Here is a 25,449-nt window from a genome sequence, read left to right on the forward strand (position 1 = left end):
GAAATGCATACAAAAATTGAAAAGAAAAATACCTTTTCTTATGGAAGGAAGTCTGACGGCTAGGGTTCTTGGCTCCAGCAGATTTTTAGGTTTATAAAGGGACAAATTATGTAATTATGTTATTTTAATATGGGCATTTTTGTCAAAAATACAGCTTTCCGAAAAAGCTGAAACAGCTTCCTCCCAAAAGCTCCAAATTGGAGCTTCCTCCCAAAAGCTGTTTTCAGCTTCCCGCAAAAGCTGAAACAGCTTTTTGAAAAATTTACCAAACACAGTTCTTCATCTAAAAGTACTTTTGGAGGGCCAGAAAGTGCTTTCTGGCCCTCCAAAAGCTCCCCCAAACATGGCCTAAGAGACTTAAGTTCAAACAACTACATTAAATAAAGCATTACATTTTCAAGACAATTTAATTCAATCTAAGGACTTTTGTTTCTTCAAGAAAGTAAAAGATAGTTTGGTTTAGAGTTCCAACAAATTTTTGGAGGCCTCCCCTATGCTGTAGTCGGATAGTTTAATTCGTGAATAAGTTTTTTTTTTCAGATATTTGATCGGAGGAGGGGTAAGTGGAGGAATGAGAGTGCATAAGTTTCCATAGAATTTTTGGATTTCATCAGTAGAATAAAATTATCCTCCCATTTTTGGTGTATTTTAAACCTAAATAGGATAGCATTGTAATTGGGAGAGATAAGCCCTCGCTATTCCATGAAATAATCCAAAATAATTAATTTTTTTGACTTACCCAATTAGATGCTATCGTCTTCGTTCTTGAGCGCTAGGGGGATGGATAACCTCTCATCTACCCCGCTACCAAACAAAGCCTTAAAGATTACACAATATAACGCCTTTATGGTCCTTCATTTGACATTAACTCGCCACCGGCTCTTTCTGGAAGCTACCCTCCCCAAGTTGCAGGTTAAATCCAAGTCGATATGAATTCTCTGGGGCATAACGTTGACGGCCCTTCGTCCTTACATGGCTTTATTCCTTCTTTTCCAACTCATTCTCGACCTCATTCGATGGTGATATCTGTTATTATTTGGGAAGCTTCCATATTCATGCAGAAGATGGCTTTCTCAATCCTCCGGACCAGCATTGTAGTCAACGAACTCCTCCCTTGCATGCTATGATCGGAGGGACCCACTTGATACCAATGCAGGGCATTCCCATTGCACAATGATTGTGTTTAATATCTATCAGTCATCTTTAGCTTGGACTGGTTTAATATCAATATTCACAAAACTCACAATCATTTAGCAATAGCTCATGCTTGTCAAGGGTCAGAATATCAAATTCTTCAGCACTACAATTTTGCATGTGTTATCAATGCGACGATCAAGGAATTGATAAAATGCAGTTGAGATGGCCAGTTTAATGGAGATGAATGAAGAATATATCTCTAATGAAGGAACCGGAACATCCTATATTGTTGGAAGCTTTAAAATACATAGAACACCTATAATGCTGGTTGACAGTGGTTCATGTATTTCATGAAAACATGGTCGCTATCGCTATGCATGCATTTATTCATTTACTTATGTACATAGCATATATTTTTAAGAACTATGAAAAATTTAAATTGTTTCTTAGCTCTAAAGAAGCCCAATTGAATCTATGATCCAATACATATATATTCTGGTACCAACAAAGTATAGGTTGTGAAATAATAATGCGTGCACTGCATCTGAGACCTCTGGCACCTTGTGATTTGGACCATTTGGGAAAGGAGCCTCACCTAGAGAAAATGACAGGCTGCTTGAACTGCAATAGTAGCTGTCTTGTTTGGCTAATATTTGTGTCTCTAAACTCCCTCTTCCATTCAAGGTGCATATCATGCGCAACCTAGCTAGCAATGTCCAATACGGTATACGAACTGACATTTAAAGCTACAATTCTAATGCATTAGAATAGATGTTGAATGCACCCATAAGGTTAAAAAATGAGAGTTGGTGGTTAGCTTGCATCTGAACAGATGTCATACATCGAATCCAAGATTGATATAATGGTGCTAGCTCCCATGGGATATTATGCTAATTCACTGGCATGCAGTTCAATCCTTACCATCCTTGGTTCTGCCTATGCTTAATTAGAAAAGTTGGAATTAGTACACGAGAATGGATTCTGACCAACAACATATGCATAACAAAATGATAATCTTCTGATTCAAGCCTCATCAAAGCACAGGACATATATTAAGGGCATGTTCAGATGGTGGGTTATATTATCCAACGATATGGACTTCTCTTGCCCTCAGGCTTTTGAGGATTCTTTTTTTTTTTTTTTTTTTTTTTTTGTCCTAATGAGAAGGAGGCTAAACGCCACCAACTTTTTTGAGAGACATATATGAGCGACATCATTTAACTACCTTACCGGATCGAGCATAAGTTTTTCCATTTCACTACATCATTTAAGAAAAATAACAGATATTATAAAATAAAGCATCTAATAGTAGAGCATATTAAAACAAGTCATAAAGCCAATCATATACGCATAAATCATTCATATTTTATAAATATGGTTCCAAGTTCATTTTGCAAATAAATTCATAAATCAATCTTATGTAATTTAGCCATATCATAATTCAAAATATTGCTCATAGATATTTGTGCCATGGTCACTTTATACCCGTGACAAGGCATGTGTTCGTAATCGCCAAATATTTTTATTTCGTATGCCAACTTTATACCCGCCAGTGGAGCTTGTGGTCGTATGGGTGCTAACATCGAGTGTCAATTTTTCCAGTTCTAAAGATCATACATAGCTATCTGAGAGTTTTTAGAAAACTTATATCTTTTTCTTAAAACATACATATAAATAGATGAAAAACACTAAATAGTATGATCAGATTTATATTTCATAACAAAGCTATTTTTATCAAAATATTCATAAAATTATTTTTATAATAAAGCATGATTTTTCATAACATATATACTGATTCATAAGTTTAAGAAAAATATAACTTCTTTATTGGCGATATCTTAAGCATTAAAAATATGAGAATTTGAAAAATAATAAGAAGTGTAGGATCTACTTATTTTTTTTACCTTAGACTATCAAACTTTACTAAAAAATCAATTAGCCCTATTTAAAAACATTAAAAGCGAAATTAATTTTCGTTCGATGATTTTAATAGAATTAAAATAATAAGAAAAGGAGATGATTGGTCGGATGACAGTGTTCGACACTTTGGGCAGGTCAGGTCTATGCAACTCGATCAGTAAATCATGGGGTATAGACTCAATCAGGGCCAAGGTCATTCGATAGAGTTCATAATCAGTGGGCCCTAGGGATACTTAATATGGCCATAGTGATTAGTCCAAAAGGCGGCAAGGTAGTTTAGGGTCTCTTTCCAGGGATCAACTTAGGTCCATAAGATAGGGAGATAGGACTCAGTTATGGATCCTTGGGTCTTCTTAGAAAGAAAAAAATAGTGAAGAGAGAAAAAGCAGAGAGAGATAAAAGAGAGAGAAATAGAGGGATGGGCTCTCTTCCCTTCTCTTCTACTACTTCTTTTTTTCTTTCTTTCTTCTCTTTGGTAGAACAGAGGAAGAAAAGAGGGGTGAACTTTGGCAGTTGTCATGGTCGTACGGCGAGGTGGCAGCCGGAGATGGTGGAAGGTAGTCGGCGGTGGCGGCCGGCCGACAAAAATTAACCTAAAGTGGGGCCGAACAAAAGAGTTTCTTGGCTTGATTGTACTCGGATCCTAGCTTGCTCGGTGACGGCTGGGGGTCTGGCTCCTACTAGAAACCAACATGAGGGAGTGGTCGAGGGCTTTGGCGATAAATTCTGATGGCGGAGATGGCCAAAAAAAAAAAAGGAGGAGGTGAAATAGAGAAAAACAGGGGGCTCTTTTTTCCAAGTGGTTTCCGGCCGATTTCTTGGTCAGCGGCCATAATCCAAGTCGTGGAAAGAAGAAAAAGGAAAGGGGAGGAAGATCGGAGTGTTACCTCGACTCTAGAGGCATCGGCGACCCCAAATTCTGGCGAGCACAGTGATGGGCAGCTGCAGACTCAACAGAAAAAGGACGAAGAAGGAGAGGGAAAGAGGGGATAGATCTTGAGGAGGAAGGCTATGGAGGGTGGGGGCTTACTTTTATAGATGGAAATTGGTTCGAACATTGAAGGATTCGGTCGCACAAACGACCCCTTCCGATAGAATCGGAGGAAAAATCGGACTCATGTTTAGAGTCCAATTCATTCCTCTCCCACACGCACGGGCCTTGCGACCCTTGCTCTCATGTGCCTTGCGGCCCAAATTATGTGCCGGCCGGTCAATGGGCCAGGCCCTCTCAGTGATTCCCAACATTTTTTTTCTTAATAATATATTTAAATAGAATGATATTTTATCTTATTCATAAATTTTAAGCATAATAGACTCCATAGCCGAGGCTTTGAATTTCTCTCTCATCTCTTCCCCAAAGCATATATATTATTACCGGATAACATAAACGAGCGTCCAAACAAGCTCTAAAAGCTGAGACCACATACATGGTACCAATTTAGTAAGTCAAGCTGAACATGTACAATGTTACATGAAACCCATACCCCCTTCCAATCTTGGTTCCAGTGCATGGCAATATGGCTAGCACCCAACCAAGCCCTGTTTGGCGGCTTTCAAAAATCAGAACTTAGATAAATAAGGTGAAAGAATTTACAGGAAACGTCCTATGACAGCTCATTGCTGCCGACAAATCTAGGATCAAGGTCGTCACGCTCGCGATGGCCCCAACTCCACTGCGCACGATCCGGTATGGTCATTTTGACTCTTCGAGTTGGGACTCGGTGGTCTCATAGACTTTGGCGCCCCCCTTTTCGTTTGACTGATAGCTCGATGCTATCCGAAGAGTATATTCCATTCACTCTAATCAATCATTTCCCTTTGAAGATCCTGTGGGAGGAGGGGAGAGAGATTTCTTGTTCAGAGTATTCTACCGTGGATTTTCGGAAAGCTCATCCAATATAAATAGATGATGCTCAGCTCTTGTTTTACTAACTCAACTTCTCAGAGTCTCTGGGAGATGATCTGTTTCGGGTTGGTTCTCTTCGCCTCACTGATGCTGGATTTTTGTGTGGAAGTACTCTTAATTCTTGGCTTTTTTATTGTTTTATTTTTTTAATTATATAGTCGGTGATTAGAAAGGTGGCTCAGAGATCTTTTCTTTGAGCTTGGTCTTTGTTTTTGACTCTTTTGAGAACTCAGTTGGGCATGATGGTTTTCTTTTTTGTTATCGAACATGAAACGACTGCTGGTTGTTGGATCTCTGCTAGTTGGTAATTTGATTTTTGAGGCTTAATTCTTGGAAGATGTTGCTTTATATATAAATTTTTTGATGATTTCAGGTTTTGGGGCATGATGAGGTATTTTGTGGTGTTTTTCTTGGTGATTGCAAGCATATTCAGCTATGGTGTGGCGATGCATAGTGGGGAACAACCCCTCTCACGAATCGCCATTCACAGGACTACATTTGCAATTGATGGGTCAGCCTACATCAAAGCCTATCCTTTAGTTCTTGGTTTGAAGGTACACATATAGATTTGCATTTCTCTTCGCAGGATTTTTCAATAATCTCGAAACTGTATGCTCATCGTAAAATAGAACCAGAAAAGTAATTGTTCGGAACAGGGATTCGGGATTTTTTGAGAGTGTTAGATTCAGACAGCACTTTTTTTTTGGGATAATACTTGTACAAGAAAATGTGTTATGCTGTCCCGGAGGAAAGGGCAAATATGATAACTACCTCCTTCTTCTTCTTCTTCTTTTTTGCAATTCAAACAGCCTATCTGCCAGTCAATGGTAAAGGAGAATTCCTGCAATATTTGATTCCAATCAAATCCTCGTACAGAGGAAGGCTAGAGTAGACCTAATTACATGGAATCTGATGAGGAAAGTACTTAAATGACCTAAAAGTAAAGCAAATTAATTAGAAGACAACTTTGAAGAATGAGATTTATATTTGCTACTTTTTACATAGGCGGGGCAGGGGAGATCTCCCAGCCAAACACAAGTATCTACAACCATTTAAGGTCAGAAACACAAAACATGCTAAAGATCAAAAGGCTCATTCCTTTGCGGATAATTTAAACATTCAGGTCAATATGCATGCATGAGCTTTATACAAAATGCATCAAAGATTCAAGGTTGTTGCTTAATAAAAATCAAATCAGATTATGTCGGAATTCATCTTGTGAACTAGTTGATAGTAATGTCTTGTTTCACAGAGCGTGATCCCCATTTATCATTGTCAAGATACTTTTGCAGCCAGGATATCACCCTAGCTTGCTGCTCCATTTTGTCTCTTTGGCCTCCAGCACCACTTGTTTAAATCTTTATTTCTGCTTGAATCCTAGATCAAGCTACCCATCAAACTTGCAATAGCTCTGAGTTAATTTGACTTCAGTGGAGAATTTACCACCCTTTTAAAGCCCTCTATGGTCATAGACCTTCACCACATATTCAGGGTACTAAATTTTTGCCATGGGGCCAAGTTATGTTATGAGAGTTGCTTCGTCTGTTATGAATACAATAATATGGTCAATTCTACATTAGAGCTTTGCAAGCCTCTCTGGATTTAGTTGTGATGATTAAAGATTGTGTGGGGCAAGGCTCTCAACAACTTGACCATGCATACCAAGAATAACTCATGGTACTCTCTATACCTGTCTTTTACTTGTAAGCTACCACTCTCTATAATGCATGAATGAATTGAAGGGTTTTAGCATGTTATAATGCGCAGCGGAAGTTAGGAATTTTAAAAATTTCTTGATAAAATTCCTTAACATAAAACCCTTATAAGCCAAGATCACCTTAATGAAAGCAATCAAATAATATAATATAAATGCAGAAATAGAAGAATACCTCTAACGCTAATCCAATATGCAGAATTTCCACTAGGTGCCCAAGTGTTCACCCTCCAACGTTGATCCACACGAAAACTTGATTTAAGTCTTAAGCTCCAAAGATTTTGATCCTTAATGCAGAATTCTTAAAGAACTCTAATGGCTTGCTTTCCTTTCTTTCTATTTTTCTTTAACCTTCTAAAATCACTTCTAATCCTTTTGTCCTAAAGAAGACCACCTTGTCTTGGCTTAGGACACACTAGAAGCAATGCTAGAAAGAAAGAAACTAATGTAAGAAAGAAAGAAGAGAGGAGTGGGGTGGAGTTGGAATGATGAAACCCATGGAGTGCTAGCCTATTTATAATAGGTGTAGGGATGCATCCCTTGGATGCATCCCATCCACACATCCTTTCATGAAAGGACATCATCTAAGGGCCATATCAAATAAGAGGAGGTGCAGATCAAGTGAAGAGGTGTATCAAATGATATGTCCTTTCATGTGGTGCCATATTTTGACCAAGTCAACATCACATGCTAATCACATGTCCATCATGCCTCACCTCTTGATCTTTCATGATGATGATCCAAGGGCTCCAATGCAAGGCGCCATTTACTTGACCCATTATGTCTTCATCCAATGGTGGGATTAAGATCCAATGGTCAATTATGATAGCCATCCTCTAACCCAATCCAATTGGGTTAAACCAACTCTCCATTATGTCTTCATCCAACGGTAGATCAAGATCTAACGGTCTAGATTAAATGATTTATTAAATCTAATCCAATTAGACTCAAACCAAGCCAATTAGGTGCCAACTCTTGGCTAACCCATATTAGAAGATGATCTAATCAAATTAGATCAATTAAGAATCAGATTCGAATCCAATTCGAATCAAGAGCTAAGGGTTTGCAACACCTGCTAGGATGTCTATCTTGCAAACATGATCTAATCCAATTAGACCCTTAATAAGTTTTCTTGTGTGTGACCCATTGGGTTCCATACTTAGCCAGCAATAGGTGTGAGTGCAAGTTGACCCAACTTGATTAGAACTCTTCTAATCGATTTAAGTCCAAACTGCGCGAACCCAAACTTAACAATTAGAATCCTTTCTAATTGGTGATCGAATTAAACTCTTTAATTCGATCAAACCTATAAGACAAGATTGACGTCTAGCAACGTGTCATGTCTACCCGGAAAATATGGAATTTGGTGGAAATACCAAAAATACCCTTCAGTGGCAAGTTACCATGCAATTCAATCCTTTAATCAAACTGCATTCCAAATATGTATATGAGTATGAATATATGTCAAACTCAATTTCATATTCATATTTTTCTCAATCTTTTAATGATAATTCAAATAATGAAACATTAGAAACTCTTTCTAATTTTCATTCTGCTTTGATCAAAGGCTTCCTGAATTATCATATGATTAGAATAAATAGGATGCTATCTTCTCTTACTAGAAGTGATTAATTTCTTGTTGACCTACTCATAATCTTCGTACACAATTCACCATATCCAGAAGACCTCGTACATAACTTATTGTCATGAATGAGTGTAAACCAAAATATGGGTTCATGTGCACAAGATACCATGGTGATCTCAGGTCATAGGATCAGTTGCACAACTCCCACTAAGAGAATCATCTTTTGACATGTAAGTAAGACTTCATAAGATTTCTCTTTGTAGGTCAATTCAGTGAACTCATTCCTCTAATGAGCACCCACATCTTTATATTAGTGTCTCCACACAAATGATTGTGAGATCAATCATCCTCTGCATCGAGCATACATAAGATATGCCAGTCTTTCCGGTAATCATTGATCCCCGACTCAATGTACCAATGACTGGGAATATTTAAGATTAGGATTTTAGGATTTTAAGTCTCACTAGTATGATCTCATCATAGTCTTAAAACCATTGCCCTAATCTAAGGAGTTTATCATAAATATAATCAACAGCATATGATAAAACATAACGCCTTTATTCATATTTAAATGTCATGTACATGATTTGGACAAATCAAAAGAAAAAACCTTTCGCAATACATATTGCGATTGGCTTGTAGGGCATCTACTCTTTCAATCTCCCACTTGCACTAAAGCCAATCGCTCTTATATTTTATCCCCATACAATCGAGGTGGCGATCGAACTGCTGTTGTGGTAGAGCTTTAGTGAACGGGTCTGCTAAGTTGTTCTTTGTGTCTACTCGTTCAATGACTATGTCTTGTCTCTCGACGATCTCTCGAACGAGGTGGAAGCGTCTTAGAATGTGCTTGGATTTGTGATGAGATCTTGGTTCCTTTGCTTGAGCAACAGCTCCAGTGTTGTCACAATAAACTGAAACTGGTCCAGCAATCTCAGGAACTACTTCCAACTCAGCGATGAACTTCTTCATCCAGACAGCTTCCTTAGCGGCTTCACTTACAGCGATGTATTCTGCCTCAGTAGTTGAGTCAGCTACAGTTTGCTGCTTGGAACTCTTCCAGCTCACTGCACCACCATTTAGGGTAAAGACATACCCTGAAGTGGACTTGCTATCATCTGGATCTGATTGAAAACTAGAATCAGAAAATCCTTCTAGTTTCAACTCAGATCCTCCATAAACTAGAAAAATATCTTTAGTCCTTCTTAAGTACTTAAGAATATTTTTCACAGCTATCCAATGATTTTCTCCTGGATCAGCCTGGAATCTGCTTGTTATGCCTAAGGCATAAGCAACATCAGGCCTAGTACATAGCATAGCATACATAATTGATCCTACTGCCGAAGCATAGGGAATAGAATTCATTCTATTCCTCTCTTCAGATGTCTTAGGAGACATCTTCTTAGAGAGACGTATGCCATGACTCATAGGTAAGTAACCTCTTTTACTTCCTTTCATGCTGAATCTTTTTAGCACATGATCTATGTACCTAGACTGGGACAAGCCTAGCATCCTTTTAGATCTATCCCTATAGATCTTTATACCAAGTATATAGGATGCTTCTCCCAAGTCTTTCATGGAAAAGCTTTTTGATAGCCAAGTCTTGACCGATTGTAACATTGGAATATCATTTCCAATGATTAGTATGTCATCTACATACAATATTAAGAAGACAACGGCACTCCCACTAGTCTTCTTGTACACACATGGTTCATCCACATTTTTGATAAAACCAAACTCTTTGACTGTTATATCAAAATGGATGTTCCAACTCCTCGATGCTTGCTTTAATCCATAAATGGATCTCTTAAGCTTGCATACTTGATTTGCTCTCCCACTTGAGACAAATCCTTCTGGCTGTGTCATGTAAACCTCTTCCTCAAGATAACCATTAAGGAAGGCGGTTTTGACATCCATCTGCCAAATTTCATAATCATAGTATGCAGCTATTGCAAGCAAAATCCGAATAGATTTAAGCATGGCAACTGGTGAAAAAGTTTCATCATAGTCAATTCCTTGCTTTTGCCTGAAACCTTTTGCCACCAATCTAGCCTTGTAGGTTTCTACTTGGCCATCTGCTCCAATCTTCTTCTTATAGACCCATTTGCAACCTATAGGGTTTACACCTTCTGGTGCATCAACCAAAGTCCATACTTGGTTGGTATACATAGAGTCTATTTCGGATTTCATAGCTTCTAACCATTTGTTAGAGTCATTACTCATGATAGCTTCTGAATAGGTCAGAGGATCATCATTTTCGACGATGTGGGCTTCATCATTCTCAATGATAAACCCATACCTCTTAGGTGCATTTCGTACTCTATCTGACCTTTGGAGAGGAGATGTGTGTTGTGGTTGTACTTCATCAATGGGTACATCTGGTTGAAGAATTTCTTGTGTTTCTATTTGTAGGTCTTGAACTTCATTAAGTTCAATTCTTCTTTCACTGCCCTTTTCTAAGATAAATTCTTTTTCTAAGAAAGTGGCATGCCTACTAACAAATACCTTTTGTTCAGTAGGGTGATAGAAGAGATATCCAATACTTTCTTTGGAATAACCTATAAATGTACATTTATCTGATCTAGCACTTAGCTTATGTCCAAAATTTCTTTTGATATATGCTTGGCAGCCCCATATTTTAAAATATTTAAGATTGGGCTTTCTACCTCTCCATATCTCATATGGAGTACTAGATACAGATTTTGAAGGTATCCTGTTTAGCACATATGTAGCAGTTTCTAAGGCATAACCCCAGAAGGAAATAGGAAGATCTGTAAAGCACATCATGGACCTTACCATATCTAATAGAGTACGATTCCTCCGTTCAGCTACACCATTTAGTTGTGGCGTATACGGAGGTGTCCATTCAGAGAGAATACCCTTTTCTTTAAGATGATTTAAAAATTCACTAGAAAGGTATTCACCTCCTCGATCAGATCGAAGGATTTTAATACACTTTCCGGTTTGTTTTTCAACCATACTTTGATACTCTTTAAACTTATCAAAGGCTTCGGATTTATGTTTCATAAGATACACAAATCCGAACCTTGATAAATCATCAGTGAATGTGATGAAGTAAGAGTATCCACCTCTAGCTGGAGTTGTCATAGGACCACATACATCTGTATGTATAAGTCCTAATAACTCACTTGCCCTTTCTCCATGTCCAGTGAATGGAGACTTGGTCATTTTTCCCATAAGACAAGATTCACAAGTTCCTAATGATTCATAATCATAAGGATCAAAGAACTCTTCTTTGTATAACTTGTTGATTCTTGATTCACTTATGTGACCAAGTCGGCAATGCCAAAGGAGGGTATTATTCACTTCCTCTCTCTTTCTTTTATTGCTTTTATTAATATGAAAGACATTGTCATTAAGTAATAAAACTAGAAGACCATTTTCCATAATGCCATTGCAAAGATGCTTATTAGAAAAATAAATAGAGCAACCATTGCCCTTTCCATTAATTTCAAAACCTTTCTTTAACAACAAAGGAATGGAAATTACATTTCTAATAATTTTGGGCATATAATAACAATCTTCTAATTGTAGGAGCTTTCCCGAAGGCAAATCCAAGTTGTAGGTTCCAACAGCTTCAGCCTGGATGGACTCTCCTCCAGCGCCATACAGCTCGAAGTCACCTTTCTTCAAAATTTTAATTTTCTGTAGTCCATGCAAAGATTTGCAAATGTGAAAACCACAGCCGGTATCCAATACCCATGAATTTGAATTTGAAGAACTTAATGACAAGTTGGCATGTAACATAAACATACCTTTTGATGCAACTCTTGCATCGGTCTTCATACTTGCAAGAAAACTCTTGCAATTCCTTTTCCAGTGGCCAGCTTTGCCGCAATGAAAACAGGTACTTGATCCGGAGTTTTTCTTTCCTTTTTTCTTTTTGATGCTACTCTTGGGGTTCAATCGTTTCTTAGAACCCTTATTTCCCGATTTCCTCATAGAGGTGTTATTTATAAGAAGGAGTGGACCTTTGTCCTTCTTAATATGCCCTTCAGCTGTTTTGAGCATATTTAACAGCTCGGGCAGGGAGGTGTTCAGCTTGTTCATGTGAAAGTTCACAACAAACTGAGAGAATGAATCAGGCAGTGATTGCAGGATCAAATCCTGACTGAGCTCACTATCCATAGCAAAACCTAATTGACTTAATCTGGTGATCAAGTCTATAACCATAAGAACATGGTTTTGCACTGGAGTTCCTTCATTCATTCTAGCACGGAACAACTGCTTAGATATCTCATACCTAGCAGTCCTGCTTTGTTCTCCATACAACTCTTTTAAATTGAGAAGTATGGATTGAGTGTCCATGCCTTCATGTTGCCTCTGTAATTCATTGCTCATAGAGGCAAGTATGATACATTTGACAGTCACACTGTCATTTTTCCACATCTTATGTGTAGCAACCTCCTCTTCTGTAGCATCATCCCCTAGATCTCCAAGATCAGGGGTTTCAAGTATATAGGAAATTTTCTCCTGAGTGAGTACTATCTTTAAATTCCTCAACCAGTCCACATAGTTTGGTCCGGTCAACTTGTTGGCATCTAAGATGCCTCTTAGTGAAAGTGAAGAAGCCATTTAATAATTCTACATATGCAAGAACAAAACTAATATAAGCAGACCAATCATGATGACATGTTTGCAACTAGATAAGGACTTTAATCTAATTTGTCTCCTACTATTTTTATCGAATATCATAGCCCTCTCCTATGATAAACGTGAAAATATAATTTTTCTTAATAGGGTTGAGATCCTAATTCATCATAAAAAGCCTTGTGTTTACACAACAAACTCTTATGAGTTCAAAGGTAGGAAACTCTTTCCAATTGCATCTCATGCAATTCTCAACTTTATCTTGTCCTCTTAAAATACTTATTGCCTTGTGTTAGCACAACAAACAATAATATTTTAGTTAAGTCAAACCCTTCATTTCCATATAGTCATATTCGAATAATATTGCCCTTGTGGTTGCACAACAAGGCAATATATTAAAATATGCCATAAGCATCTTAATGCACCAAGACAGTATAACATCAGTCCCCATTGCAAGTCTTGTGTTAGCACAACAAACTAGCATGGATCTTGACATAATAATATCGAGGCATGAAGGAAGGCTATCAATAGTATTATATCAATATTAAGCTTATCCATAATAGGCAATCAAACAATTGGCCAGGTAAGCAGGTGGGAGGCTCCCCTTACTCAGAGAGTAAGGTCCTAATTAAGTAACCACCTTTAGTGCTTTCCTTAGACACCAATTAGATTAATTGTTCTTGAATGGGTTAGCTCAAAGTTTTTCAACACTATGACTTAATATAATTTTATTGAGGGCTTACTAGTCTCTAGCACATTCTTTAATTGTAACATATATTTAACATGTCTAAAATAAACTATTATGCATCATGGCTATCTCATAGCATGTATAAATCATAAGCAATTTAATTAATATGCTTCAACATATTTTCATATGGAAAATTTCATATCATGATATTTTATTACATAACATATCATATATGAATCATATATTTCAGCATTTCATTAAGCATATGACATTACTATCTCATAGTAAATTATTAATCATACATCATGCATTATTATTTGATTGAACCAATTAAGGATGGCTCTGATACCACTGAAGGGTTTTAGCATGTTATAATGCGCAGCGGAAGTTAGGAATTTTAAAAATTTCTTGATAAAGTTCCTTAACATAAAACCCTTATAAGCCAAGATCACCTTAATGAAAGCAATCAAATAATATAATATAAATGCAGAAATAGAAGAATACCTCTAACGCTAATCCAATATGCAGAATTTCCACTAGGTGCCCAAGTGTTCACCCTCCAACGTTGATCCACACGAAAACTTGATTTAAGTCTTAAGCTCCAAAGATTTTGATCCTTAATGCAGAATTCTTAAAGAACTCTAATGGCTTGCTTTCCTTTCTTTCTATTTTTCTTTAACCTTCTAAAATCACTTCTAATCCTTTTGTCCTAAAGAAGACCACCTTGTCTTGGCTTAGGACACACTAGAAGCAATGCTAGAAAGAAAGAAACTAATGTAAGAAAGAAAGAAGAGAGGAGTGGGGTGGAGTTGGAATGATGAAACCCATGGAGTGCTAGCCTATTTATAATAGGTGTAGGGATGCATCCCTTGGATGCATCCCATCCACACATCCTTTCATGAAAGGACATCATCTAAGGGCCATATCAAATAAGAGGAGGTGCAGATCAAGTGAAGAGGTGTATCAAATGATATGTCCTTTCATGTGGTGCCATATTTTGACCAAGTCAACATCACATGCTAATCACATGTCCATCATGCCTCACCTCTTGATCTTTCATGATGATGATCCAAGGGCTCCAATGCAAGGCGCCATTTACTTGACCCATTATGTCTTCATCCAATGGTGGGATTAAGATCCAATGGTCAATTATGATAGCCATCCTCTAACCCAATCCAATTGGGTTAAACCAACTCTCCATTATGTCTTCATCCAACGGTAGATCAAGATCTAACGGTCTAGATTAAATGATTTATTAAATCTAATCCAATTAGACTCAAACCAAGCCAATTAGGTGCCAACTCTTGGCTAACCCATATTAGAAGATGATCTAATCAAATTAGATCAATTAAGAATCAGATTCGAATCCAATTCGAATCAAGAGCTAAGGGTTTGCAACACCTGCTAGGATGTCTATCTTGCAAACATGATCTAATCCAATTAGACCCTTAATAAGTTTTCTTGTGTGTGACCCATTGGGTTCCATACTTAGCCAGCAATAGGTGTGAGTGCAAGTTGACCCAACTTGATTAGAACTCTTCCAATCGATTTAAGTCCAAACTGCGCGAACCCAAACTTAACAATTAGAATCCTTTCTAATTGGTGATCGAATTAAACTCTTTAATTCGATCAAACCTATAAGACAAGATTGACGTCTAGCAACGTGTCATGTCTACCCGGAAAATATGGAATTTGGTGGAAATACCAAAAATACCCTTCATGAATGAGCAACACAAACTCCATGAAAATGTTCTTTAACCGTTGATTTGGATAATATTTAAACCTAATAAGGCCTACCCACTCTTTTCCTATTTTGCAATCCGTGAATTTGCTCGTTGATGATTGAGATAAGCAGGCAGCTTCTGGTGATCTTACTGTCAGGATCAAACTTCCTTGGATTTGTCTAATTCAGGCATTTAAATTTATTTCTTATTTTTCATGTATCTTTTGAGAAAATGTTTTGGTTAGTAATCAGATTTAAAAGGTTTGTAAGGAAAGAGACAGAAAAGATTCCATGCAGTCCCAATACTCGATGAAAAGTGCAAGAGCATGATTTTGTTATAAAGTATTTTATTTGATAATGCTGACTCATAAAATTTTCTCTTGTTGCAGGGGCAAAGTAGCGAGTGGGTGACTTTAGAGTATAGCTATTCCAATCCTTCAAATAGTGATTGGATCGGTGTCTTTTCTCCTGCAAATTTCAAGTAATAGAACTTCCTGATGATAAATTGACTATTCTCCATTAGCTTAATTCTCTCATGATGAAAAAATAAATATAAACAGATCCCATTTACTATCTATCTTAGATATAGTGGTTTAGAACTTAAAAAAGGTGGTATTTTGGCAATGGTTTTTTCTCTTGAGTTGTACCTTCAAGGTTGTTGTTGCAGGAATAGAGCCCCTATTTTATGTTATAGAATTTTTTATTTTTAAACATAATCCCATCACAAATACGTTGGTGAACAGAGATTCATAATGCTATAGCTCCCAAAACATATGTAATTATTTTGATAGTCTAATAAAAAAATTAATCTGACATGATGCAATATTGACTTTTCAGCGATTCAACCTGTGAGCAAGAAAATGAGAGAGAATTTCCTCCACTGCTATGTACAGCCCCTATTAAGGTCAAAATTTTCTCCGGATTCATCTTTTGGAGTATAAAAGCTAAATGTTTACAAAGTCATAGCAGATTCTGAAAGGTTATGCTTTTTCTGCAGTACCAATATGCAAATTACACAAGTCACGAGTATAGCAGGACTGGAAAGGGATCATTGAAGCTTCAACTGATCAATCAAAGAGCAGATTTCTCTTTTGCATTATTTTCTGGTGGTCTCTCAAATGTATGTTTCCAAAAGTGACGCTTGATTTTTATACATAAGAGTACACTGGTACATTTTTTTGCAAGATTACAGCTTATTAGTGCATTTATATGCTTATAATCTTTGTGTTATCAAAAACACTGGCATAAAAACCCCAGAGTTATTGCTGCCTGCATATTATTCCTGTTCTTTGAAGATTATGCATGATATCTGAAAAAATTGCATAAATATAACATGAGAATTGAATGAAAAGTTGGTGGTGATCTCTTATTTTGTGATCTTATCAAGAAATATCCAGAAGAGAAATTCTGGCTGGTTATCTTGTGATATAAATTGATTATGACTTCTTAAGCACATACCCATATGAATACATCATGCACACAACCTCATAGGACACATGCAGATAACACTTGACTGTACATATGTTATGACTTAACCACAATGTCCCTTGCATTTCTGCAATATATTTAAATTTTTTGTAAAATTTTGAATGAAGAAAAGTAATTCTTGCTAATGTGAGGGGAAATTTCTTTGTATAACAGCCAAAGCTGATTACTGTCTCAAATAGAGTAGCTTTTGCAAATCCAAAAGTGCCTGTTTACCCACGGCTATCTCAAGGAAAATCTTGGAATGAAGTAAGGTTTCTTCCACCCCCCTCTCCCTCTCCCCTTTTTTTCCTTTTTCTTTTTTTTCTTTTGTTATAAACTGAATAGGTTGTTAGGTAGAATTAGTCTCTTTATTGTTAAATTTTATATCTAGAGTTCTTTTGGTTGGATTTCTGTTTGAACTGTATTTTTTTTAATTATTTTTAATACCTCTGAAAATAAGTAATTGTGCAGTAGTAAGTACATGACTTTCTTATGGCATTTTTCTGACAATTCCAGTAAAGTGCTTCACGAGAAAGATGACGTGAATGGTAATATTATTCAGAGCAGACCAAGCTATTAAGATTTGATGCTACATATTAAAGTATGGAGATATCTTATTCATTATAGAATGATTTTGCTTGTGTCTTGAAAACTGTGATAAACCATCAAAATGGAAACCCATAAGCTTTTAGTTAATGCTAGCAAACCCCACTGTATTTCTTGTTTCACATATAAGGCATCATGATGCTGCTTCCTCCGTTATTGAGGTGTTATTGGATATTATGATTAAATGCATAATCCTGATAATGTGAAGAAAGTCTGTAATTGTACCATGCATAATACTGCACCATGACACGCGAAATGCAAGTTACTTAGTAGAAAGGAATAAATAGTCAATAGATGGATCTTATCCTATCAGGGAATAAAATATTAATCAGCAGTTGTAATGCACATAACTAATTCAGGAGGAGTATCTAATGGATGGTTATGAGTCCAACAGCCAGCAAAATAGTACATGGCATAGGCTGTGCACATGATTGGCTCGACAGAAAGGAATATTTGATGTATGGCTGTGATATATCAATGGAAAAATTGTACATGGCACATGAAATGCATATGACTGATTTAAGGAGTATTTGATGGATGGTTGCAATCCTTATCACCAAGGTTCGTCATCTCAGTATCAGATCCCATGCTAGTGCCATACTAGCACTGGTCAGTATGTACGGTATGCGATCTTTTCGGCATATCGAGTGTCAGTACGCCATCCGTACTGGATATCGATACCGAATCGGTATGGTATGGTACGCCATTTGTACTGGATACCGATTCTGAACTGATACGTTACATACCGTACTACCCGATTCGGGCCGGTACGGCGGACTATGCTCATCCCCAAGTGAATTGTTTGAGACTAACTTTTTCCTGTTTTCTTCACGGTGGATTCATTTTAATTCATGTGCCATGATAAATTTACTCTTTTGATTGGTTGGTGTACTTCTATTTCTCTCTTCAAAAGAAGGTTATATTGGTTGTAATTTTGTGAAACAAGAATGCTTTTGCAATGGCTAGACCTACCAGTCTGCAGGAGCATCCCCTCTGTGGAGATGAGATGGACATTGAAGCTTGCTTTTCCAAAATTTCTTTTCCTCCTTTGAGATCTTTCTCAGTATTCATTTAAACAAAATTAAAAGAAATGAACTGCTGGAAATTAAATAGAATCTGTCTTCATGCAGATGAATATGAAAAGATGCTTGTCATTGTTTTTAACTATTTATAGCTGCACGCGGTTTCCTATTTCTTCTTTACTATTGAAGATCGTGACTGTGGGTAGACATGATACCAGATGGCTGTAACCTGGACAAGTGGATATGGTATAGATGAGGCAGTACCTTTTGTTGAGTGGGGTGTGCAAGGAGGACCCAAAATGCATTCCCCAGCTGGGACATTAACCTTCAGTCGAAACAGCATGTGTGGTAAGTGTTTTCTTCCTTTACAAATAGTTCATCATAATCTTATTGTAATTTCTCAAATTCAATCCATCAGAAAAATTGTTCAGTATGAAGTGGCCAATATCTTTGTATTTGTCTTAATGACTACTTAGCAAGACAGTACAACAGGCATGGGATATTTCATGATCGTTGTGTGATGATAGCCTTTCCACCCTGTTAGTGTTCAATAATTTCACAATATTGCTGCCTAAAAGGTTGCAACCATAATACAAACTAATACTTGTTTTAACTTGCATGTTATATGCTAATACGGGACAAATTAATTATACAATCCAGATATTTGTTATAAGATAGTAGGCTGACACAGTTGAGCAGACTCAATCTTCAGGATGGTGTTTTATCCTTTCTAAATTATAGTGGGAGCCATGCATGTTCATTTCCAAGTTGTCCTGTCACGTCTCTTTGGGTTGAGAGTATGCTTGTTGGAAGTTTTCTTTATTAGGATTCCAAATAGTCCTAGAGTGACGCGATTGTGTTATTGTTGTAGTTGTAGTTTCCATTCTTTTGTTTAGGTACTCTTGGAGATTTGGGAGAGATCTTAGCCACACAAGGCTCTTTCTCTATCATATTTATTTCTAGCTGGTATTAAAGCAATGCCTTCAAGAATCCTGAGTTGCAGGGGTTGACATGATTCTACCAAGAGGAGAAGCTTGACTAGAAGGGTCACTATAGTTGAAATTTTGAGTAACTTATAAGCGATGGAAGTGAAAGTTTCTGCTTAAGGAAGCTGATCGGGCCTTATCCAATCTTTCTCTTGAACAATAAAATAAGAAAAAGAAAATGGGCCATAAAAGTGCAGTAGTATAGTCGACCAAGCATCTTGAGAAGAAGAACATCAAACATATAAACTACCCAGCTTGTGCTCATTTTCCTTCCTCCCTTTTGTTATCTTTTGTTATTGTTGTATTGCTTAATGGTGGTTTGAGGCATCAAAATGCCTATGACGCCTGGAGTTTCACCATCTTGCCAATATACCTTACAAAAAGAATTTTATAACTTTGAGTATACCGGTGTGGTTACATTTTGATATTGTTGAAGCATTTGAACTTAGAGTTCTTCTATATTTATGTGGTTGTAGAGAAAGATTAGAAACTCATGATTGAAAAGGAAACCACAATTTATTGACCTAAGATGACATTCTTGAGTGGGATATTGTTATTAATATCCTCTACATTCTCTTTCAAGTTATATTTTAATGGCTCTAGATCCTGAAGATGGAAACTTAATGTAGCATGCCACATATCTTATAATTAATCCAAAGTTTACGTATCATATTTGCAGGTTCACCTGCAAGAACAGTGGGATGGCGTGATCCTGGTTTCCTACATACAAGTTTTCTAAAGGACTTATGGCCAAATATAAAGTATCTAATTTATTCTACATCTCTGTTTTGATGTATTGATAGCTCATCTATAGTGTAACTCATTGTGCAAGTTCAGCAAGATCATTCCATGTTCGTTGTAATTTTATTGGACTCTGAGAATTGATGATTTCTTCTTTGAGCAGTCTTATGAGTCATAATATTCTTATATAACTATGTTGCAGGTATAAATACAGGCTTGGGCATAGATTATTTAATGGTTCCTACATTTGGAGTCAGTCATACAGTTTCAAGGCATCTCCTTACCCTGGACAAGACTCGTTACAGCGTGTTGTCATCTTTGGTGATATGGGGAAGGTACGAAAATTTCTTTTAGCTCCAGTCCACGATTTTACCCAACATATCTTCATGCCTATTCTGTATCCTATTATTTTCTTCGTTTTTGGATACCTATGTTGTTCCTCTATATGTTAAAGCTTTGTTAATGCTGTGTCCATAGAGTGATTTGCTTTTTGTTCTTGTTTTATGTGCCCAATTCATTCTTTTCTTGAATGAAGTATATGATACTGCATGTTCTGAAAATGTGAAATTTTCAGACAAAGCTCAGAATGAGTTTCAGAACCTAGGAAGAAATCATTTAGATGAAGATATTGAAGAGTAAAATATATCAAAATAATTGACTTTAGATTCTCTATGTGATTTGTTTTAAATTTGGATTTCTCTAGAAGAAACTACTAGATACTTGATTAAGATTTTTAATAGACCTTGTTAACTACATTTTGGCACGTGATACTTTCATGGATCGCTATCCTAGGGATTGAAAGTATGCTAGAAGGTGAGAATGATTAAGTGGTAGTCAGCCAGAGAGCCAGTGATGAAACCTAGGACTATAGGTGGCTGCATTCGTTGACACGTTTTGATGTGGTATGAACCTAAATGATAGGACTTGGAAGAGTGGAACTAAAGCACGTTTAAGTTAATGACTTGGCCAATGAGTGGCTTGGGTGGGGGTCAGTAAAAATGTAGAAAAGTGATACTCTTGTCATCATGGGTGGCATAGAAGGTTAATAGGGAGAGGAAAGAGCATGATAGGAATGATGCACCATACTAGTCACAGATTTGAAAACCTAGTTCCTGAAAGCATCATAACAATTGAAAAGACAGAACAGTTTAACATCAAAAACAGATCAAAAGTCAATTAGATTTACATTGGAAAAAGTAAAATATGCTACATATTGGAATGATTTGGAAATCATGATGGAGAACCATTTTAAGAGGAAACAAATCCAATAAAAGCATGAGGTGAAGGGACAAGAGAAAAATGTTCATGGAAAAATTAGAAAAGGAGCAACCAGCAGCCAGCAGGATAGGAGTGGGAGGTATTAGAGGGTGGGACTTGGTATTGAGATCAAGCGGCATAAAGTAGTAGTTGGCAGGAAATGTACACTACTTGTACAAATGCCTCCTCTCTCATCAAGAATAGAACCATCGACCAAGACCCACTACTTCCATAACATGTATGGTCATAGCTGTTGAGCCCTCATTTATTAGTCTTTTTTATCTTGTTAAACTAGTCACATATCGGCCTAGTTGCATCTTTTCTATATAAATGAATTGCAGATGTCCATAAATGTCAGCCACTGCTTTCTAGATGACTTCAATGCTATCTACTAAAACTATTGTAGTTCGTCGTCATCACTGTCTTCAACTTCCCATCAGTAAATCTTCCACTTTTTGTATCTGCCTTCTTGCATTTATCAAAGCATGCGTGTGCTTCTGTCTTCTGACTTTTCATTTCTGCAACCACTTGCATGGTGCATAGTTGCCTGATACCAACAACAATAGCTGGAAAAACTTATTCCATGTGATTAGGTCAAAAAATTTTATCAGGACCACGCTATCAATCTGTGCTTTTTATTACTATAAGTTTCTTTGTTTTTTGACATTGTTATCTTAATCACGTTACCAGTACATTCCTAATATGGTTTTTTTAATCAATAATGAGTGGACAATTCTCTAATATAAATCATGTGGCCAGGTAAAAGGTGTCAAGTTCTTTGCTCATAGAAATATTGGTGAAAAATGGAATTTGGTCTAACATATCTTCACAAATGTTCTCTCTGGATTCTATTTCAGGCAGAAGCTGATGGTTCCAATGAATACAACAATTTTCAGCCAGGCTCCTTGAACACCACTTACCAGATAATCAAGGACCTGAACAATGTAGATATGGTTATCCATATTGGAGATATATGCTATGCAAATGGATACATATCACAGTGGGATCAGTTTACATCACAAATTGAACCCATTGCTTCAGTTGTGCCTTATATGATTGGAAGGTTAGTCTCATTAGTTCACTATTCCATATAACTTTAGAACATCATTCTCTTGTTAGCATAGAAAATAACAGTTGAGTATGTTTTCCCTTCAGTGGTAATCATGAGCGTGACTGGCCTGGAACAGGGTCCTTCTATGGCAATAAGGATTCAGGTGGAGAATGTGGCGTACTAGCTGAAACCATGTTTTATGTTCCTGCAGAGAACCGGGCGAAATTCTGGTATACGACTCAAGAAAGGAGCTCTGCTGAATTTATTTTTTCTTGATGTTCTCTTTGAAAAGACATAGCATTTTCTTTTATAGGTTCCATGATTTTTGTTGTTTAATGTCACACCATTAGATCGCTTAATTCAATTAGTGAAATCTCTTCTGGATCAAACAGCCAATCATTTATATTGTTTCATTGATTAATGCCTTTTCCTCTCTAGTTATATCTGTCAATAACTTCAGATATTCACTGAAAACTTTTGAACAAGCAAAGATTCTTTTGAGTTGAATCAAGAAATGACTGCCATATAAGTTGTCAGTATGGCTGATATTTTGATTATCTTATGCGTCATTATTTTGTATGAACATAATACATAAATATTTATGGTTTTACATACTCCAGTTGAGTTCGATCCATTAGGCATCTCTTTTGAGTAGCAATTCTCTCAGAATTTCTTTGTGCAAAATCTTGTATGGAGAGTGAGTTCTCTTCAGCATTGTAGGGCATTAGACCCCAAATTCCATGTTTTTCTTCTTGTTTTGATATGTAAATGCCTTGCAGATCAAGGTCATGGTATTGACTGCTTGTCTTTTTGTTGCATTGCTATCATAACTATAATGAAGCTAGTAACTTCTATCATAGGAATGCCCTCTGCTTATAATACTGAAATATTTAAAATTCTCGTATCATGATGCCCACTTGCATGGTGCCATCTTGTTTCTGTAGCCAAATAATTCATCTTAAAATTTGTTGTTATTATTATTATCATCAGGTATTCGACAGATTATGGTATGTTTCGCTTCTGTATAGCTGACACCGAGCATGACTGGAGACCGGGGACTGAGCAGTATAAATTCATCAAGCACTGCCTATCATCAGTTGATAGACAAAAACAGCCATGGTTGATCTTCCTTTCTCATCGGGTTCTTGGTTATTCCTCTGGAGTATACTATGGTCTGGAAGGATCCTTTGAGGAGCCAATGGGAAGAGAGAGCCTTCAAGAGCTTTGGCAGAAGTATAAGGTTGACATTGCCTTCTATGGTCATGTCCACAACTATGAAAGAACATGTCCAATTTACCAGGTAAACATGTTATCGGCAGTTGGGCATTCTAGTTTGTTAGTCCAAATACCAGCCATGCTAGCATGAATACAATTCCTTCTTACAGGCATTCGCTACTTCAAACCATACTAATCACATTGGAACACTAGATTTCAACTTTCATTCATTTTATTCCTCTAGTGAGAAGCTGATGCTAGCATGAATACAATTCCTTTCTTCTTTTTGTTTCCTTCTCATATATTAAGCTTGATCAATGTATCTTCCTTTGGTTGCAGAATACTTGCGTGCGCAATGCATCGCACCATTACAGTGGTCCATTTGCAGCAACCACCCATGTAGTTGTTGGAGGTGGAGGTGCCAGCCTTTCCACTTTCTCCCCGGTTCGAACACTATGGAGTTATTTTCAAGACTTTGACTTTGGATTTGTGAAACTCACTGCTTTCAACCATTCCTCACTATTGTTTGAGTACAAGAAAAGCAGCGATGGTAGGGTCTATGATCACTTCACAATCTCACGTGATTATCGTGACATCTTAGTTTGCACCGTCGACAGTTGCTCGAGGACTACATTGGCTACTTGAGCCTGCCTATGAAATGTATTAGCAAATATATTGCTTAGAAAGGAGGGTTGTTATGCGATGGCAAGATCCTGATTAAGGATGATATGCTATCTCAATGCTAGCAAAACTGCTGATAAATCATATACTGCTAGTGCTAAGATGTGTTAGATTCCCACCAAGTTCTTCATCTATTTTACTTGTCAACATAAGTTGCATCTTGTAGCAATGTACTCCTTTCTATGTCAAGGTAATGTTCATCTTAGGGAACAACAGAAACATTAGGCCCCGTAGGACCGGGTGGTAAGCCAGCGCAGACTCTGCTCAACCAGAGTATGCTCAGCATCTTGATAGGTTTGTGGGCTAAGGTTCTAATGCTAATATGATATATGCCCATCTGCTTAAAGACAAATTTACCACGCAGCAAACTAGAGGTTAACTTATTTTACTATGTAAATATATACCTTGCTTGGTTATTTTAAAATTCAACAAATTCCAACTGCATTCCTTAGCTCATAGTTTCTCAAGCTCTACCATCAATAGCTGGTGTTCATCATCATGCAAACCGTCACTCAGATGACATCTGCGCAGATACACCCAATTATAAAGTTATAACCCAAAGAGATGACCCACAATTAAGGGGGAAAAATATCAAGCATTCCACACGACAGAGCCCATGGTGGATGGTTTGCACCATCTAATCAAGTTCATCTTGAGTGGTTGCTCCCCTAACCTGCCGTATTATAACATGCAAACCATTTTGTAACACTGCTCGGCCTTGAGCTATGGCTATTATCCTGCGTTATTACCTGTTTCAACGATCAGTCTATCAAGATTTCCTCTCTCGATCAATTATATATGGAAATGTAGTTGGATAAAACTTCTCTGAGCACTCCTGATATATAAGGTCTCAAGTAAAAAACAACTAGGGAACTGATAGGGTATCATGGAAGCATTGATGGTGTAGATTAGAGGAAATAACTAGAAGGATGGATGAAAATAATGCGAGACAAAAGTAAAGAGATGGCAGGAAGAGTACCAAGAGGAAAGCATAACTTATGGATGAGGATTGGAGGTCCAAGCTGTTCGGTCAGCTAGTTTTCTCAACCTTTTTTTTTTGGTAAAAAAACAAAAATCTTCAGGGAGAACTAGTAAGAGTGATCCGATCAGAGGGAGAACTAGTAAGAGTGATCCGATCA

At 37.1% G+C, this 25,449-nt stretch overlaps 1 protein-coding gene across 1 annotated transcript; it reads left to right on the top strand.

Moving 5' to 3' along the window:
• The first annotated feature begins 4,652 nt into the window (after positions 1 to 4,652).
• LOC103718202 (putative inactive purple acid phosphatase 1) lies at positions 4,653 to 24,432 on the top strand. Its single transcript, XM_026808897.4, has 13 exons — positions 4,653 to 5,028; positions 5,337 to 5,517; positions 15,674 to 15,765; positions 16,122 to 16,188; positions 16,282 to 16,404; positions 16,926 to 17,018; positions 18,598 to 18,727; positions 20,045 to 20,126; positions 20,309 to 20,441; positions 22,221 to 22,426; positions 22,519 to 22,644; positions 23,405 to 23,714; positions 23,969 to 24,432. The coding sequence occupies exons 1-13, from the start codon at positions 4,964 to 4,966 to the stop codon at positions 24,272 to 24,274; spliced, it is 1,914 nt and encodes a 637-aa protein (XP_026664698.3). The 5' UTR covers positions 4,653 to 4,963; the 3' UTR covers positions 24,275 to 24,432.
• The last annotated feature ends 1,017 nt before the right edge of the window (positions 24,433 to 25,449 follow it).

This window comes from Phoenix dactylifera, chromosome 1 (genome assembly GCF_051530095.1).
Source record: "Phoenix dactylifera cultivar Ajwa chromosome 1, Ajwa_hap1_PhDact_Kaust_v1.1, whole genome shotgun sequence".
Lineage (NCBI taxonomy): Eukaryota > Viridiplantae > Streptophyta > Magnoliopsida > Arecales > Arecaceae > Phoenix > Phoenix dactylifera.

Bases quoted from the DNA above. Each gene is read 5' to 3' on its own strand.
- LOC103718202 (XM_026808897.4), top strand. From the start codon at position 4,964: ATGATGCTCAGCTCTTGTTTTACTAACTCAACTTCTCAGAGTCTCTGG. The intron at 16,405-16,925 runs GTATGTTTCCAA...TTTGTATAACAG, and splicing joins TTTCTGGTGGTCTCTCAAAT to CCAAAGCTGATTACTGTCTC. The intron at 20,127-20,308 runs GTATCTAATTTA...ACTATGTTGCAG, and splicing joins GACTTATGGCCAAATATAAA to GTATAAATACAGGCTTGGGC.